We start from the raw sequence: 15,614 nt of genomic DNA, 5'->3' as shown, positions 1-15,614 counted from the left end.
CCTGCACCCTCTCTGCTTTTACACCCTGGCAGCAACTTCTTTTTTTTCTTGTTGTTTTTGAATTTGTCTGTCTTGTCCCGGTTTCGTGCGGTTTTTCTCCCCAGGGCTGTAGTCTATGTGCATCCTTGTTTGAGATGTAATCAGTACAGCAGATAAAAACAAATTTTCCACTAGATACAGATTGTTTTAAATGTTGCTGTTGCTGTGTAGGCCATATTTCTTTTCCTTTTTTTCCCCAACACTGATTTGTAAGAAGGTAATGTTGAAGATTACTTTTAGCAGTAATTTGAGGATCTCCGTGGAGTAAATGGATGAATTTCTGAGAACCAAGAAGCCATTTTTTTCTTGGGAAAGGAAAAAAAAAAAAAAAGGTTCCCCATTGAAAATTTGTAAATGTTGTTGTTTGATGCCTGGGTTGATCTGTTTAGTTCCTGATTATGATGGCAGAGGGAGATAATTGCCAGCTTGCATGCCTTTAAATATGATGCAACATTCCTGTTGTTTTTGCTTTTTATTTTTTTTTTAATTTTGGTTTGTTTGGTTTTTTTTTGTTGCACATCCTTTGTGATAAAATCAGATCAGCATCACTGTGCAGCGGGAGTTTCCTCCTCTGGTTTGTCCCCATCACTTGATTTTAAAACAAATGCAGTTGTTCAGGTGGATTTCTGACAGGGCTCCTTCAACAGTTTCTGCTCTTCCTGGCTTATATGGTGACAGTGGCAGTTTTATTTTTCAATAAATCTCTTCGACAAACATCAGTGTCCAGTTTATTTTTGTACATTTGACTAATACTAATAAAGAGTGAAATGTGTCTAAAGTAAAGATGTTTCAGCAAAGGTTTACACCACCTCTGTGCCAGCATTAGTATGGGTCGATGCTAAGTATTTGGCTCCTGTTATCTCAGAGACCCAAAGTGCAAATGTATTGACACATGTTATATAAACATGTTTCCTGTTTATGAAAACAAGAACCGGGTCAAAGGCTACAAAAAACTACTCCCTGGTATGCACCAATTACCTGTAACACTAACCTCACAGACAGGGATGGCTTCTTTAAAATGTTGCTCTGTTCTGAAACTTTGAGTTGTCATTATTTTGACCAGTAACACTCAGCCAACGATGATTTCAGACCACATAAAGATGGTAGCACCTGAGGCTCCTCAGATCAGATCTGATCATTAGTAATACGGTTTTATTGTAAATGCTAAACCTGAATAATACTGCGCCTGTTCGGTAAAAGTACATAATCTGAGGTCACTTGAAAATAACCAGCCTTGTATTGGTATATGCTGCGTTTAACTTCAAAATAATGACTTAAACGCTTCTTTTTTCCGATTGGTTCTTACTCAAGTTACAAGCTGATTGACAGCTGCCTGGGCCTATCATATCGCGTTATGTATTGAAAGTGGGCGTGGATACGCAAGCCTCGTTTTTCTTGACTTTTCCGTCCATTTCACTTCGTCGTCACTACCACCATCCTTTTTAACCGGGACAACATGGCTACTGCAGCTAACCGTTACTACAGCGAAGACGGCAGGGCAACGAAAAGACAGAAAACCGACGGAATGGCCACGGTACGTTGGTCTCAGGAAGAATGGGAATTAATTTAGCGTACAGTGTGAATATACGCAGCTCGGTAACTCATTTCTCGGTGCAGTTTGATTCATTCAGATGTGAGCTGGAAAAAATGTGTCACGACGCGCCGCAGGTTATTAAATCCATGCCCGGGAAGATAGTTGTCCAACAAAACTGGGCGTTTTACAATGTTTTTCCATTTAAACGCTGTGTAGTTTCGATTGCAGCTGCTCGGGATGTGTCTCTGGGCGTAAATAGTATTGTGCCCGTGCCTTGCCCTCTGAATGGAGCTGTCGGAGGGCGGTTTCTCCGCCTCGGCCTTGCCGTAGCTCGGCTTTGTTCTAGTGCCGGTAACGTTAGCAACGTGCTAGCTATTAGTCCCCCACGAAATAACCCGCTTTTTATTGTAGAGATCATTGACCATTAGTCCATACTTTGAGCAAGCCAATTATTATTATTATTATTATTATTTACGTTTATAAGGAACTGTATAACTATGCAATTGAAAGCACGTTATTAGAACCGTGGGCCTGATTAGCACCCCTTCCCCCCCCCAACTGCTCAAAACTCAAGCGGGATAGTGACCAGTATTCAGTCCGAGAAGGACGCACAGAAGTGCAACAAACTGGAAATCCTGAGTGTCTCACTGAGTAGCTTGTTGGTGTAGCTAGGTGTAATTTTATTAGACCATGTGGAAGAGAGCGTGTTACAGTATTAAAATATATTTTATCTTTTGTGGGACGGTTTAACACAAAAAAACCCCCCGCAAAAATGCACATATGGGAATTTACCTTCCACTCGCAATTATTTCTGCATGATAAATTCGTTAAGCGTGTCAGAATCCTTAAATAGATGACCCGATGTCCGCAGGTTGCACAAGTAACTGGACATGTTTCGAGTTTCCTTCATTGATTGTCAAATATTTTGGTGCCCAATAAAAGGGAAATTCCCAGTATTGTATTTCTTTTTTTTTTTAAATGCAGAATAATCCAGTTAATTTCTTGTCTTTCTTCTTCAAGGTAACTGCTGTTGTGATTTGGCGCTGTATAAATATGGTTCAATTTGTTGAAATCCTGAATTAAAGCTAAAAGTCTGAATAGAATCGCATCTCGATTGTTTTGTGGTCCTTATACAGTTGCATAATTACAAAGTCTCTCACTGTACGGATGCTTGTTATGAGCCAGGAAAAAAACCTTCATAAAGAAGTCTACAGTTAGTTGTTTTTTTGTTTTGATTTTTAAATTGTGTTTTTAATAGGGATACGAAGATCCGCACAAGACCCTTCCATCCGTGGTGGTCCATGTCCGGGGGCTGGTGGATGGTGTTACAGAAGCTGACCTCGTGGAAGCCTTGCAAGAATTTGGAGCAATCAGGTAAAAACTTGGAATAAAGTTTTCCACAAGCAGCAGCTGAGTGACTTTTAATGATTGCTTTTAAACCAAACCCAACTCTGGCCTTCAACTACATAGAGAAATGCTGATCCCTTTAGACCCTCAGGTAGGGTCCTTAAGTCAGTGCTTATATCTGAAGACTTTGGAACAACCTCACCAAGGCTCGAAGCTTCATGACTTCCTTCAGATTACTTCGTCAGATCCAACAGGATGGTTTTTACATGTCATTCATTTATCAGCTTTTAGTTTGTGTATTGTCTTAGTTTGGCATTCTTTGAAGATTTTTTTTTTTTTAAGGTGCGATATAAATAAAGTTATCAACTCCCAGCTAATGTGTTCTGTTTGTCTTAGCTATGTGGTGGTGATGCCCAATAAGCGTCAGGCGCTGGTGGAGTACGAGGACATGAATGGATCATCCACAGCTGTGACTTATGCTGCAGACAACCAGGTATACATCGCCGGCCACCCAGCGTTCATCAACTACTCCACCAGCCAGAAGATATCCAGGCCCGGAGACTCTGATGACTCGAGAACCGTTAACAATGTTCTTCTGTTCACTATCATGAACCCCATCTACCCTATTACAACGGTGAGTGCAAAGATTTGTGTCATTACTTTGCCTGGGACTGTTTTGTGTACCAGCTGACGGGTGTCCTTAAATGTCAGTGCTGTTGTTTTACCACAAACGGTTGTTAGTAGTTATGCACTGCAGGAAAAGTTTAAAGTTGGCTGCCGCTCTGGTAGTTTGGAACAATGTCAGTTATGTGTCGGTGGCTGAAATAAAAGGGAAGCAGAGACCACAAATGCTACAACCCATACAAATACAGAATATCTTTGCCATTTGTTGGAATGTGCTGCTTTTCTCTGAAAATTGAGTGGCGGTACTGGCGATGTAACGGTAGAAAGACATCCCTGCTTAGATCATTCATGGACACCATACAGCCCCAGGCTTGTACCAGCCTGTAGACGTCCTGTCAGTGAAAGTGTATACACATACACAATAGGGGTGGGCGGTATAAACGGTATACGGTAGAAACCATATAAATTTGGCCAGAGATTTTGACTATACCGCTCTACCGCGATAGCGCATGTTGATGGTGACATCAAGCTGCGCCCGTTTTGGTCGAAAGCATTGCAGCGGCTGCAAACAACCTCTGCAAATTATGCCGGGCGACAGTAATAGCAAAGAGACGAAGCACTTTTGGAATATGAGGAAAGCCAAAAACTGCGCTTCCTCCACTTCCCTACCTTTGATTCATTAATGCCAAATTCTCTCACAGCTGCTCTATTCCCATGTAGTTGCAGTATATTAATGACTAACCTTGTATTGTGGATGGATTATCTCAGTTGTTCTCCTGACTGAAGTTTGGTCCATTTATAGCATCCTGCCATGCAATTGCATTTGTCCCCAACCACCAGAAACCCTCACGTTAACTTTTATCGAGTGGAAAAAGTTAGCGTTCATCCTTCAGCTTCACTGTGCTAATGTTATACATACATACATACATACATACATAAGGCACACTCTCGATTTTTGAGAAAATTAAAGGATTTTAAGTGTGCCTTATAGTGTGTAAAATACGTTATACAGAAGAAAAGAAAATATTGCGATATATATATCGTCACCGCACATGCTTCAAATTATACCGTGATATGGATTTTAGGCCATAACCCCCAGCCCTAATACACAATGAGTAGCGTTATGTTAATCCACTTTATATGGTTCACCCTACTGAAGAAGTTCACATCCTCAGATTGACATATTTAATCAATTTTTAAAATTTAACATGGATCTTTTATATAGTTAATGACACACCAACAGCATCAGTAAGTTCTGAACGCCACCATTTGGGAATCGCTGCACTCCACCTAGCTTATGATTACAGTTGTAAACCTTTTGAATGGGAGTACACTCAGGAATTGACTTCGCACCTGCTGGTTGCACTTTAATGCTGCTTTGGGTAATTGCACAGTTAGAATTTTGTAACTCAGATTCTCAGACTGTACAGAAGGTGGTGCTCAGATTGGGGGGAAATCTGGGAGTTTCAAGAAAACTGATTATTTAAAAAAATAACTAAATAGTATGAAACTTTTAAGGGGGGGTCAAAACTTGCATTAAGATTGTTTTGAATAACAAATCTAATCATAAAACGTGTTTTGTTTCATGTTCTCAGGACGTCCTCTACACTATCTGCAACAACTGTGGGCCGGTCCAGAGAATCGTTATCTTCAGGAAAAACGGCGTCCAGGCAATGGTTGAATATCCTTTCAAGTCCTCATTGGCTGCTATCTTATTTGTTAACTGTGAGAAACAAAGGAAAGCTGGTATCTTTATAAACATATAAGAAACAGGGTGGAGATCAGAAAAGTTTTTACAGTTGCTTAAAATTTACCCACAGTGCCTAACAGCATGTGGGGTTTTTTTGTTTTGTTTTTTGTCTGCTGTCTTCTTTTTCATTCTTTAGTGGCATTTAAAAAGTCCAAATACACACCTTGTGCCCTTAACCATGCCATCACGTTTGACTCCGTTCAAAGTGCCCAGAGGGCCAAGGCGTCACTCAATGGAGCAGATATCTACTCTGGCTGCTGCACCCTGAAGATCGAGTATGCAAAGGTAACACCTGCAAATAAAATTCTTTGTTAGAAAGTGAATGTTTCTGAGTTAATGACATGTAATGAAAGCTAGTTATAAGTAAAACTGATTCTAGATAGTTTTTTAGCCAAAGCCACAGTAGATTGGAGGGAAAGAGCCACCGGTTTAGAGCCCCGGTCTAGTCAGTTAAAATTAATTTTCATTTGACAGGTTAAAAGTCGGATTTGTTTATTCATATAATTTTTTTCTTCATTTTATTCCAGCCAACTCGTTTGAATGTGTTCAAGAATGACCAGGACACTTGGGACTACACAAACCCCAATCTGGGAGGCCCAGGTAAAACCTCAAGCAGCAGACACACACCCCCAGACATTTGCTTAGTGCTACATATGCTCTGTAGCTGAGAAGCCTGATACTGTTCAGCACCCTTACTGCCACTGTGGGGACTTGCAGCAAGCATGCTACTGGGCAGATGGAGGCAGCACTCTTCACTGATAATGCTACAACATGGATCCATTTTTTATTTTTTTTTAAGTGTATGTGGCATATTTTGAAACAAACCAGTGTGGCATTATGACTGAAGCGTTACTTTGGGTCTTTACATTTCTCTGGGTTTTCAGGTTCATTAAGTAAAAACAAAAAAAAGCAGAACTTGTAATTTTTTATTTTTTACAAACCAGCATATCGCTAAGTGGAGAGACTGGCAGGAACAGACAGAGAGAAAGATAACATAGCGAGGCTAATATTTTCTGTGGCATCTTGTTGTTCTGGTTTACTTGTGTACTTGTTACGTGACCCTCCCTTCAGACTCTTAAGATGAGTAAATTGTGGTGCTTGTGACTGTAGATCCTGCTTCGGCACCTGTCTAACCTAGTTTGTGTTTCCCAGCAGCTCATTAAGTCAGTTCACCTCGGGCGGAAGTTACTGTCAGGAAGTAGTTTTCACTGTTTCAAGAATAGAGCAGCTTTCTTTTCCCCAAAGCAGTAGAGAGACTGTTTGCCTAATGCTGGGACAGCACATTAACAATATGTCCTCCTCCACAAAGAGTGATTTAAATAAATGGGTTGATTTTTCTAAAGTTGGGTGTCTTATAATAAATAATACTGCAAAACAACAAAATGCATAAAGGGTTAAAAACAGCCAGGCCAGTGATGGTGTATATATATACCAGTCAGTTCACCTGCAAAGCGAACCCACCGTTAAACATTGTTTTTCTTTCTTTCTTTTCCTTGTAGCTGTTTTACGTTAAAGGAAGTCTATAACATTACAGAAACAATAAGGCTGGGGAAAAAGCAGGGAGGTGGAGGCGTTTCTCTTGCTTGATTAAAACTAAATCTAATCTAAATTAGAGCTAATGTGCAATATTTGCTCCACTACTATTATTTTTAAAGCTCAAGTTGGTAATCATTTTGCAGTTTCAGACCAATAATATAAACAAATCTAGTATTCAGTCTTAAAGATTATGCTAGCTTCTTGTGTAAAGATGTTAAAATTACTTGGTTTGCAGGGACCAGTCTAATGCCTGAAATAGGCTTCAGCAGCAAATCTGCCTCAAAGCTTAACAGGAAATGGAAAATCCTTTTAACCTTACTTCGTAACCTGATGTGTGCGTCCTGATAAATGTAATGACTTGAATGGCGTGGAAGGTAGAGGTGACAGGTTAGGACGTCTATTTCCCGCAGAAGTCTAAATCAAACTTGGACAGTTAAAGTGCGTTTTTGTTTTCTGCTGCATAAAAGGTCGAAATGTCTTACAGCCTTTTCTTCACATTACAGCAGTGTGACTGACTGGAAGCAACAGTATTTACTCCTTTATACTGTTATTTGTATTTATTTTTTAAAATTTAAATAAGACATTCTGATATTCTTCGTGTAACTTAAAGTAGAGAAGACTAAGGTTTATTTTTCCCAGTCGCAGTTTTGAGACATGTCTGTATGGTCACACTGACTGAGCATTGGCTGCTCTATTATTTCTCATTAAATGTCCTCTTGAATCAGTTCAGTCACAGAGAAGCTAACCTGCTATGTGCACATTTTCTTTCTGCTGGCATTTGCTGTTCCTGCCCTTCTCATGGCACATTTTTGCAGGATTGTTTTTGGATATCTGTTAGTACTATTACTTTTTTTTTTCTTTTCAAAGTGTGGTTAAACTTTGACTTTAAAGGTACTTTTTTGTACAACTGAAGTTGGTCTATGGTTGGGCTGTACTCTTGTGTAATGCCACTTTCTACCCCGAGGTACAGTGACTTAACCTAACCATTGTTAAACCAGGCGAACAGTTATTTACAATTGTAGTTTTTAAAAAAAAAAGCTTGTTTTTTTTTGTTGTTTTTTTCTAATTAAGGTTAAGCATCTGAAGGTTTTAAGTGTTGCCCTCCTGCCTGCAGAGGGCAATTACAAAAGGTACCTTTAAAGTCACTTAACTGAAAAACATGTGTTTGCCACCAAGACTAATGCTGGTCTTTCCCACTGTTTTTAATTACACCTTAAAATTTACATTTCGGTTGACAAAACATGTTTGGGGGGGGGGGGAGTCGGTAATCGGGTGTAAAAAGCCAAATGTGCTTCAGTTGAAGTTTGCTTCTGTATTTTATTACATTTAATTTTGGCTGAGAACAGAGGTGTTGGACCAGCATCAGTTGACTGGCTATCTGTAATGGGTGACTTTCAAAAAAAAACCAACTATGCACAGAAGCTTTGTGCAGATACACGCTGACATCAACACTCAGCGACCACCATCTCAAGCATCCACTTCTTCAGGGAGGACACTACCACTATCACACAGAGGGCCAAATGTCCTCTGAGATACCATCCATCCAACACGCCGATGTAGGACTGATACACCACTCAATCGTCATCTCTGCATTCTTGCACAAGATCCATGGAGACATTTGTAGAGTGTGGGGAGTTTTGGTACTGAGCTACACTCGGTCCCTCCCCTCCGTTTTCCCCCTTCTTCGTCACTTTGAGACACAAGCAGCTACAGTGCTCCCATTGTCTACACCAAACGAAGACTGACACCAGAGAAGACACAGCACCACCCACCCAGTCAGAAGCTAGTGACAGGCATCTTTCACCACAGCAGACGATGCATACTGATAACAATCAGTCAAGATCACATTTTTTTTAAAGCCTCGAGCTAAACTGCTCGTCACGCTTTGCGACACGAACGCAGCACACTGATGCCGTACCGACTGATCCACCTCACACCCTCGAATCAAGACATTTCCACTCACATTGGAGTCAACACAAGACAACTGATGAAGACAAGACACTGCTGACAACACCATCAGCACACTCAGAGTCCAGTCAGACCATCCACTGTGTCCCTCCCTCACATGGAGTTCAGCTTTTCTCTCTCGCTCTTTCTCCTCTTTCTCCCTCTGATTTTCTTACTACTTGCATCCCTGTTTAGCTTCTTTCTCCTTTTTTTTTCTTTAAATATATTTAAGTCTCTAGAACCTGTGTAACACCTTCCATGTGATGCAGGTTTGGCAATTTGCGGCTAAGAGGAGCCAGCTTCCCCCCCACTGAAATGTGCTCTATGGCAGCTTCAAGTCCTACCTTTCCAAAACGCAACAAAAAGGATGGAAACGCCAACCAAGCTCCCCACCTACCAGTGGGCGTTTCAGCTTGCTAAACCAGGAAATCGATCCTGAGGTGGAGACTTGCCCCCCCCTCCCCAAAAAGAGGAAATGGATAAGAGTTTGGGATGAAATGAGTTGAGTGGAGAGTGGTGGAACTGCCGCAGCAAATGTCTTCCTCCCACTGTTTGTAAACTTGCAGTAAGTAAATCGAGACCTGTTCTCAAGGAACATAACTGCACAGCACCACATGACCCCAAAGCCCAGCTACCAACATCGCCACACAAGACAGACATGACTCCATTCTTTTTAAATTATTTTTTTCCTTCCCCTCACACAGGCTTAATCTCTCTTTCTGGAAGAGGCTGTGGTTCTGTTTTCTAATGTCAAACCTGCTCTCTGTATGTCTGTAAGCTGTGTTGTTGCTCCCTCTGTTGGCAGTTTACAGCCATCAGTAATCTCATCCATCTTCCCTGGAGCTGTGCTAGTTTCTTTGGGAAATAAATCATGTTTTAATCTGGAGTTTGGGTGTGAACTTAATGGGCTCGTGTCGGATGTGCTTGACAACAGATGGCATAAAAGATGGGCGTAGCTACCAACGCTGAAAAGTTTCTTCTAAATGGGCGGCAGGGGGCAAAAAGACTTGCAGCTGTGTCTATGGAAAACTGGTCCTTAGCTCCATTCTGTGACCTCATTTAACACTTTCCTGATTGGTTTATGTTCTCACCGAGTAACGCATTAAGTTTACCAAATAAACTATGGACACAATAAGGTTTTCCAGGGTGTCCTATTGGCTATTTGCTTGTGAGTCACAAGTTGTTAGCCAAAGAGTGAGCGGTGCCCTTCGGGTTCTCTCGTTTCGTGTGGTTTCAGAACTCATCCTGAAACTTCCTAACAAGGCTTCGCAAACCAATGGTGGTTACGTCCTTCTTTTATTTAGTCTGTCTGTGACCAACCCTGCTAATTACAAAGCGGCACACACCTGGTAAAGCTAGGAGAGTCTAAATTTGTCACCTGCAAAGGTACCAAGCTTGCATTTCTTATAAAACTCTTCCCCACTGAGGACAGAAAGCCTTATCATTTACGAGTGGTCTTAATGCACTCTCCACACTTACCTCGGGTAACTTCACTTGAGTTAAGATGTAACCATGATTAACCTGGCTTCCCTTCTGATTGTGTATGATTATTGTGTACCTGTACAGATGGTGATGCAGATGGCAATGGGAGCAATGCAGGTGTGTGTGAGCGTACAAACTTTTTTTTTTTTTTTTAATTTAGCCATTTGTCATACTTATCCAGACTGACTTTGTTTGATACCCTTACCCTCTTCACCTCTGAGATCATCAGCATCCACCTCATCCTTGCCATTTACTCCTGTTCCACTTTACATGCTAAGGGGTTTAGCATTGTGGATGTTTTTGAGTTAAAGGGGTTTTGGGGTTATTTCCTTAGACCCTAATTCTGTCTTTGTCATTCATTACACGTCCTTGCCCTCCCCACCATTCCTTTACAATCACTCAAGACCAAAAGGGGCAGTTGCTGAGATGGTTGAGATGTTTGGAGTGTAATCTGTAATCTGAGCGGCTCTCGCAGGCCCGATGCATCTGGCCTGTGAGAGCCAGATGCATCAATCTTTAAATGCATGCGTTTCTCTTAAGTACTCTGATTAGTTTCTTTTTTTGTTTTTGTAATTGTTCCTCTGACAGATTAGACGCTTTGGTGTGCACTCTGATGCACCTTTGGCATCAAAATGTCAGTTTACCATAATACATATTTTGTGCTCAAGCATCCCATTGTCATGTAGAGATTACAGTTCTGTTTCCAGACTGTTCTTGTTATATTTATCACCTTTTTTTTTCTTTCTCTATCCTTTTCTTCTTTCCTTTTGTCTTCCTGTTCTTATAGACGATGTGAATGCCAACCCTAACAAGCGCCAGAGACAGCCTGCTCTGCTGGGCGATCACCCTCCAGAGTACGGTAAGGCTCTCACGCCCCTGGGGAACAAGAGAACCCACTGAAACACAACATGCTGAGCTAATCTCCTCTGTATGTGGATTAATCCTAGTCCCAGACTGAAAGAAGGATTCAGTCGAGATCTAGTTTAAGACTAGGTTTATTAGCCCTAAACTGGGGAAACTGAGGTTTAAACTTTAATAATCCAAACTATCTACATCCAATATGAGTCAACAGTCATTTTAAACTTGGTACGTTCAAGTTAAGACGATTGTGTAAATTGGGTCCTCCACACAGTGGCAGTGAGGTGGTGCTGTGTCCTATGTAATTGGCTCTACAGATTTCAGTATTCACCTCACCCTGCTTGATTACTGGGGTTATTTTCACGTTTTCTCACTTTCCTGATTTCTGCCTCGTTCTTCAGGAGGCGGTTACCATGGTTACGATGAAAGCTACGGATCCCCGCCCTACGAAGGTCGCCGTATGGGTCCACCAATGAGAGGGCGTGGAGGGAGAAGCTATGGTCCAGGCTACGGACCTCCTCCCCCTCCTCCTGGCGAGTACGGCGCACATGCTGATTCGCCGGTTGTCATGGTGTACGGGTTGGACCCTGTCAAGATGAACGCCGACCGCGTCTTCAACATCTTCTGTCTCTATGGGAACGTAGAGCGGGTCAGTGCCTGTTTTTTAGCTGCGAAGCTGATGGTTGAGCTGCTGCAGTGTAAATCATCAATCATTGATTGTGTTTGGTGTATGTGAAAACATCCTTCATCTCCCTTGAGCTCAGTAAACACTTTCCTGTTTATACTGTGGGTTAAATCATGAGTTCTAAGTACTGTATTGATAATCATGGGTATGTTCACGCTCCCACAGTTGGTCAGAACTGTCCTGGTTTGAAAGAGCTACGGTGAAAGTGGGTCTTTTATAAAAGACATCAGTCTTTTATGTCAGGCTATGGTCTTTATTTTAACGACATCGGTGGATGATGTCAGAGTTCGGAGCTGATGGATGTTTTCTTATTGTTTAGGACCAGAAGTCTTCAGCAGTCAGACCTCTGCTGACCATTAGAAAGAACACAGGTCTAATAAAAGATGATTTTGGTGCGTGTCTACGTCCCTGGGATGTTGTGCCTGTGGGTCTTCATGTGTGCTGTAGTAATTAATATGAACTTACAAAACCCTGTAACTCTATATTATGACTTAAACCTAATATGGCACCTTTGAACAGTAAAACCTGAAGTGAGATTACTTAGGTGAACGTTAAGTTAATGCAAACATTTAAAATAATGAACACAGGAAAATGTAAACCCTGCGTCGGACCAGCACAGGCTCATGATTTTAAATGGTAACTGGTACAGATGCTGTGTCCAGATTTGCTACTTAAACTTGCATAACGGTCTCAATCTTTTTATGCAGTTAATGTATATTCCTTCAGAAGTAAATGCACTGACATGAACATTTAACAATGACCCAGGAGGTGTCTCACATTTGTTTTTCTAACTCCTGTTTGGATATAAAAGCTCAGCGAGCAGGATGAAGTTACCAGCGAGCAAAATTTCACACTGAGAGTGAAACAAAGGAATGTAAGCAGGAAGTGTTATCATGGCTGAAACGGAGTCAATATTTTCCACCTCAACAATGCCACACTTGTGTTCCAGTCCATCAGCACGCACACAAGTCAAGAGAGCAAATTGATTCTGTGTTTAGGTCAAAGCGAAAGGCAAATAGCAGAGCACCAGTCAATCCTGTCTTTGAACCCTTCCAGGTGAAGTTCATGAAGAGTAAGCCCGGAGCAGCCATGGTGGAGATGGGAGACTGCTACGCTGTGGACCGTGCAATCACTCACCTCAACAACAACTTCCTGTTTGGACAGAAACTGAATGTGTGGTGAGTTAAACTTGAACAGTTTAATCTACAAGTGTCAGACTGACGAAATCGCTCCAGGACCATCTGAGCCCGAACAAAGCAGCTTCTAGTCACACACAACAGTTTCACTCGCCCCAGTGTTAACTGATAGCCGTTTGCCCCGGATTCTCTAATCGATCATCTGGATAGCAGTTGGAGTTGAAAACATCTGACCAATCACAAACAAGAAGTCTACGGGCAGCAGAGTGGCTGATGTTAGTTTCACTTTAAAGACTTGAATCACACAAAGGTTGACACACTGTTTTAGTCCAAAGTAAAGGCTGTGGAAACGTCATCACAAAACATGGACACATCACCCACTGGTTTATGCCTGAGCTTCTGAAGCTGCTGAGTTTTGGAGACTTAAATGGTAAGAGCCATAAATGATTTTAAAAGGCTGATCCCCCTCCCCCCTCCTATTCCCTGCAGCGTATCCAAGCAGCAAGCCATCGTTCCTGGTCAATGCTACGAGCTGGAAGATGGCACAAGCAGCTTCAAGGAATTCCATGGCTCCAGGAACAACCGGTTCACCTCCCCAGAACAAGCAGCTAAAAACCGCATCCAGCACCCGAGCAACGTGCTGCACTTCTTCAACGCTCAGCCAGAAGCCACGCCGGAGATCTTCTCTCAGGTCTGAATCCTTGGGCTGCATGTGCACAGTTCCTCCTACAAACTGTGACTATCACAAGTGTTGCACCTGCAGACCCTAACGATGTTTGTCTTCTTACAGATTTGTGACGAGATCGGTGTCAAGGCTCCTGTTAATGTCAAAATGTTCACAGGAAAAAGTACGCTGCTTTACACCCGCCTCCTCTTATTTGAGTTATGCCAGTGAGCTTTAAGAAGACTGGCAGATGCACCCGATAAATATTTAAAACGATGACTGAATCTGAATAAAATCTAACGTCTCATCACATTTCTGCATCTGTGCCCACCAGGCGGAGCAGCTCCCAGTGATCGCAGTGCTTCAGGTCTGTTAGAGTGGGAGTCGATCAACGATGCTATGGAAGCTCTGGCCATGATAAACCACTACCAAATGAAAAATCCAAGTAAGTTTTCAATGATGCTCTCAAGTATCCTTTTTTTAAAATTATACACAGTAAGCAGTTGTCAGGTTAAGAGTTAGTTAACTCTAAGGAGCTGACCATGCTTCACCTACACACTTGTTAAAGCACACATTCAGTTCAGTTGGGAGGCTCATTGCAGGAATTTTGTATATGGTTTGTTTTTGTTTCTTTGGGTTGAGCTAACGCTGACTCTCTCGTCTCTCTGTAGCCGGTCCCTACCCGTACACCCTCAAACTGTGCTTCTCCACTGTTCAGCACGCCAACTGAGCGCTCTTTTGTATCGAGGAAGCTGAAGATTGGTCCTGCATTCCCATGTTCACGTGTACTTAGACCATAACTGCTTGCGGCACACCACGGGGGAGAAACAGATTTTCAACAGTCATGTATTGTAACCTCTCACAATGCAGTTGTGATTCTGTGTATTTGATATATTAAGCTTAACTAATGCTAACAAGCATTTAAACTTTTGATATTTATCCCCCAGATGTGTGGCATCAACATGTTTTCACCCCAGCCCCTCAATTACTGCCGTTTTTGTTAGAAGCCTCAAGATGTCATTGGACGCTTATCTTCTGACATAACAGCTGTATTTGTAACCCTGAGAGTGAGAACAAGTTGGCATTAGAGTATCAGTTTTTGTGTGTCTTCAATATTAAGTTGTCCTTTTTACTTTTTTTGTATCATACAGGAACCTGACATAGAACATTTAAAAGATTGTTCTAAGCTCGGGTTGTTCAGTGGCAGTGGACAACATGGTTTTGTAAAAGCTGTCTTTTGCAACTTTTATCAAATTTTTTTTTTTTTTTTTTTTGTTATTTTAATTTGTCTGTTTAGGTCTGCGTCTTCGTGTCTGGTGCGCAGAGAATTTTGTTCTTACAAAATAAAAAACAAACTTGAATTCAAACTTTATTGTTCCATCATTCTGACTTCACCGTTCACTCTTCGGTGTCTTGAGTGTAAACGTGACCCTCATTTTTTAATAATGCAGCTCAGAGTGGAGCGGTGTACTACAGAAATAGATCAGCTTTAAGGTTTAACCAGGATAAAGTAGGTCATATAAAAGCCAACAGAATCAACAAGAATGAGAATATTCAATCAAAATGAGTTTTATTTGGCAACATAATTCTAAGTTGTCTCCATCAGGGAGCGAGTCAGACCCAGATCTTATTTGTAGCACCGGTTTTTATATAGATAACCTATTCTTGACAACGCACTTTATTGAAGTAGGCACCGCTCAATTATGAAGAAAAAGTCGCATTATTATATTTAGTAAGATACCGAGGCAGTATTCCTAGAATAACATTAAAATACCAAGTAAAATACCTTGAAATGTGCATGAACAAAACTTAAACAGCACTAAGATATGCTTAAAAAAAAAAAAATATGCCAGTGATCCAGATCTGAGGAACACGAGGGAGTCTGTCACCTACACGTTGTGGTCATTTAAGGCTGGACACTGTTCAGCATCAGAAGGAACTCGGGGCCCGCCACGCTAGCACAAGGTCAGATACCGAGTCTGAGGAATTCATCCTGGTGTTCTCTAGCTGGG

The 15,614-nt window shown here is 41.6% G+C and overlaps 1 protein-coding gene across 2 annotated transcripts; it reads left to right on the top strand.

Moving 5' to 3' along the window:
- The first annotated feature begins 1,433 nt into the window (after positions 1 to 1,433).
- Positions 1,434 to 14,969, top strand: LOC102211122 (heterogeneous nuclear ribonucleoprotein L). 2 transcript variants are annotated; one of them, XM_013911978.1, is made up of 14 exons: positions 1,434 to 1,573; positions 2,832 to 2,947; positions 3,317 to 3,554; positions 5,140 to 5,225; positions 5,483 to 5,579; positions 5,822 to 5,894; positions 10,344 to 10,376; positions 11,047 to 11,118; positions 11,519 to 11,766; positions 12,859 to 12,980; positions 13,428 to 13,629; positions 13,729 to 13,786; positions 13,937 to 14,047; positions 14,274 to 14,969. In XM_013911978.1, exons 1-14 carry the CDS (start codon positions 1,496 to 1,498, stop codon positions 14,330 to 14,332), a joined length of 1,593 nt encoding a protein of 530 aa, XP_013767432.1. In that variant the 5' UTR covers positions 1,434 to 1,495; the 3' UTR covers positions 14,333 to 14,969. The 2 variants fall into 2 exon arrangements, with proteins under 2 accessions (XP_013767432.1, XP_013767433.1); XM_013911979.1 differs by lacking the exon at positions 10,344 to 10,376.
- The last annotated feature ends 645 nt before the right edge of the window (positions 14,970 to 15,614 follow it).

The sequence above is a fragment of the Pundamilia nyererei genome, unplaced genomic scaffold (genome assembly GCF_000239375.1).
Source record: "Pundamilia nyererei isolate P.nyererei 1_Seehausen unplaced genomic scaffold, PunNye1.0 scaffold00076, whole genome shotgun sequence".
NCBI classification, from domain to species: domain Eukaryota; kingdom Metazoa; phylum Chordata; class Actinopteri; order Cichliformes; family Cichlidae; genus Pundamilia; species Pundamilia nyererei.
This window is presented reverse-complemented; position numbering and strand designations above follow the sequence as displayed.

Coding starts and splice junctions, on each gene's coding strand:
- LOC102211122 (XM_013911978.1), top strand. CDS start 1,496: ATGGCTACTGCAGCTAACCGTTACTACAGCGAAGACGGCAGGGCAACG. Junction 1,574..2,831: donor AAACCGACGGAATGGCCACG/GTACGTTGGTCT, acceptor TGTTTTTAATAG/GGATACGAAGATCCGCACAA. Junction 13,787..13,936: donor CAAAATGTTCACAGGAAAAA/GTACGCTGCTTT, acceptor TGTGCCCACCAG/GCGGAGCAGCTCCCAGTGAT.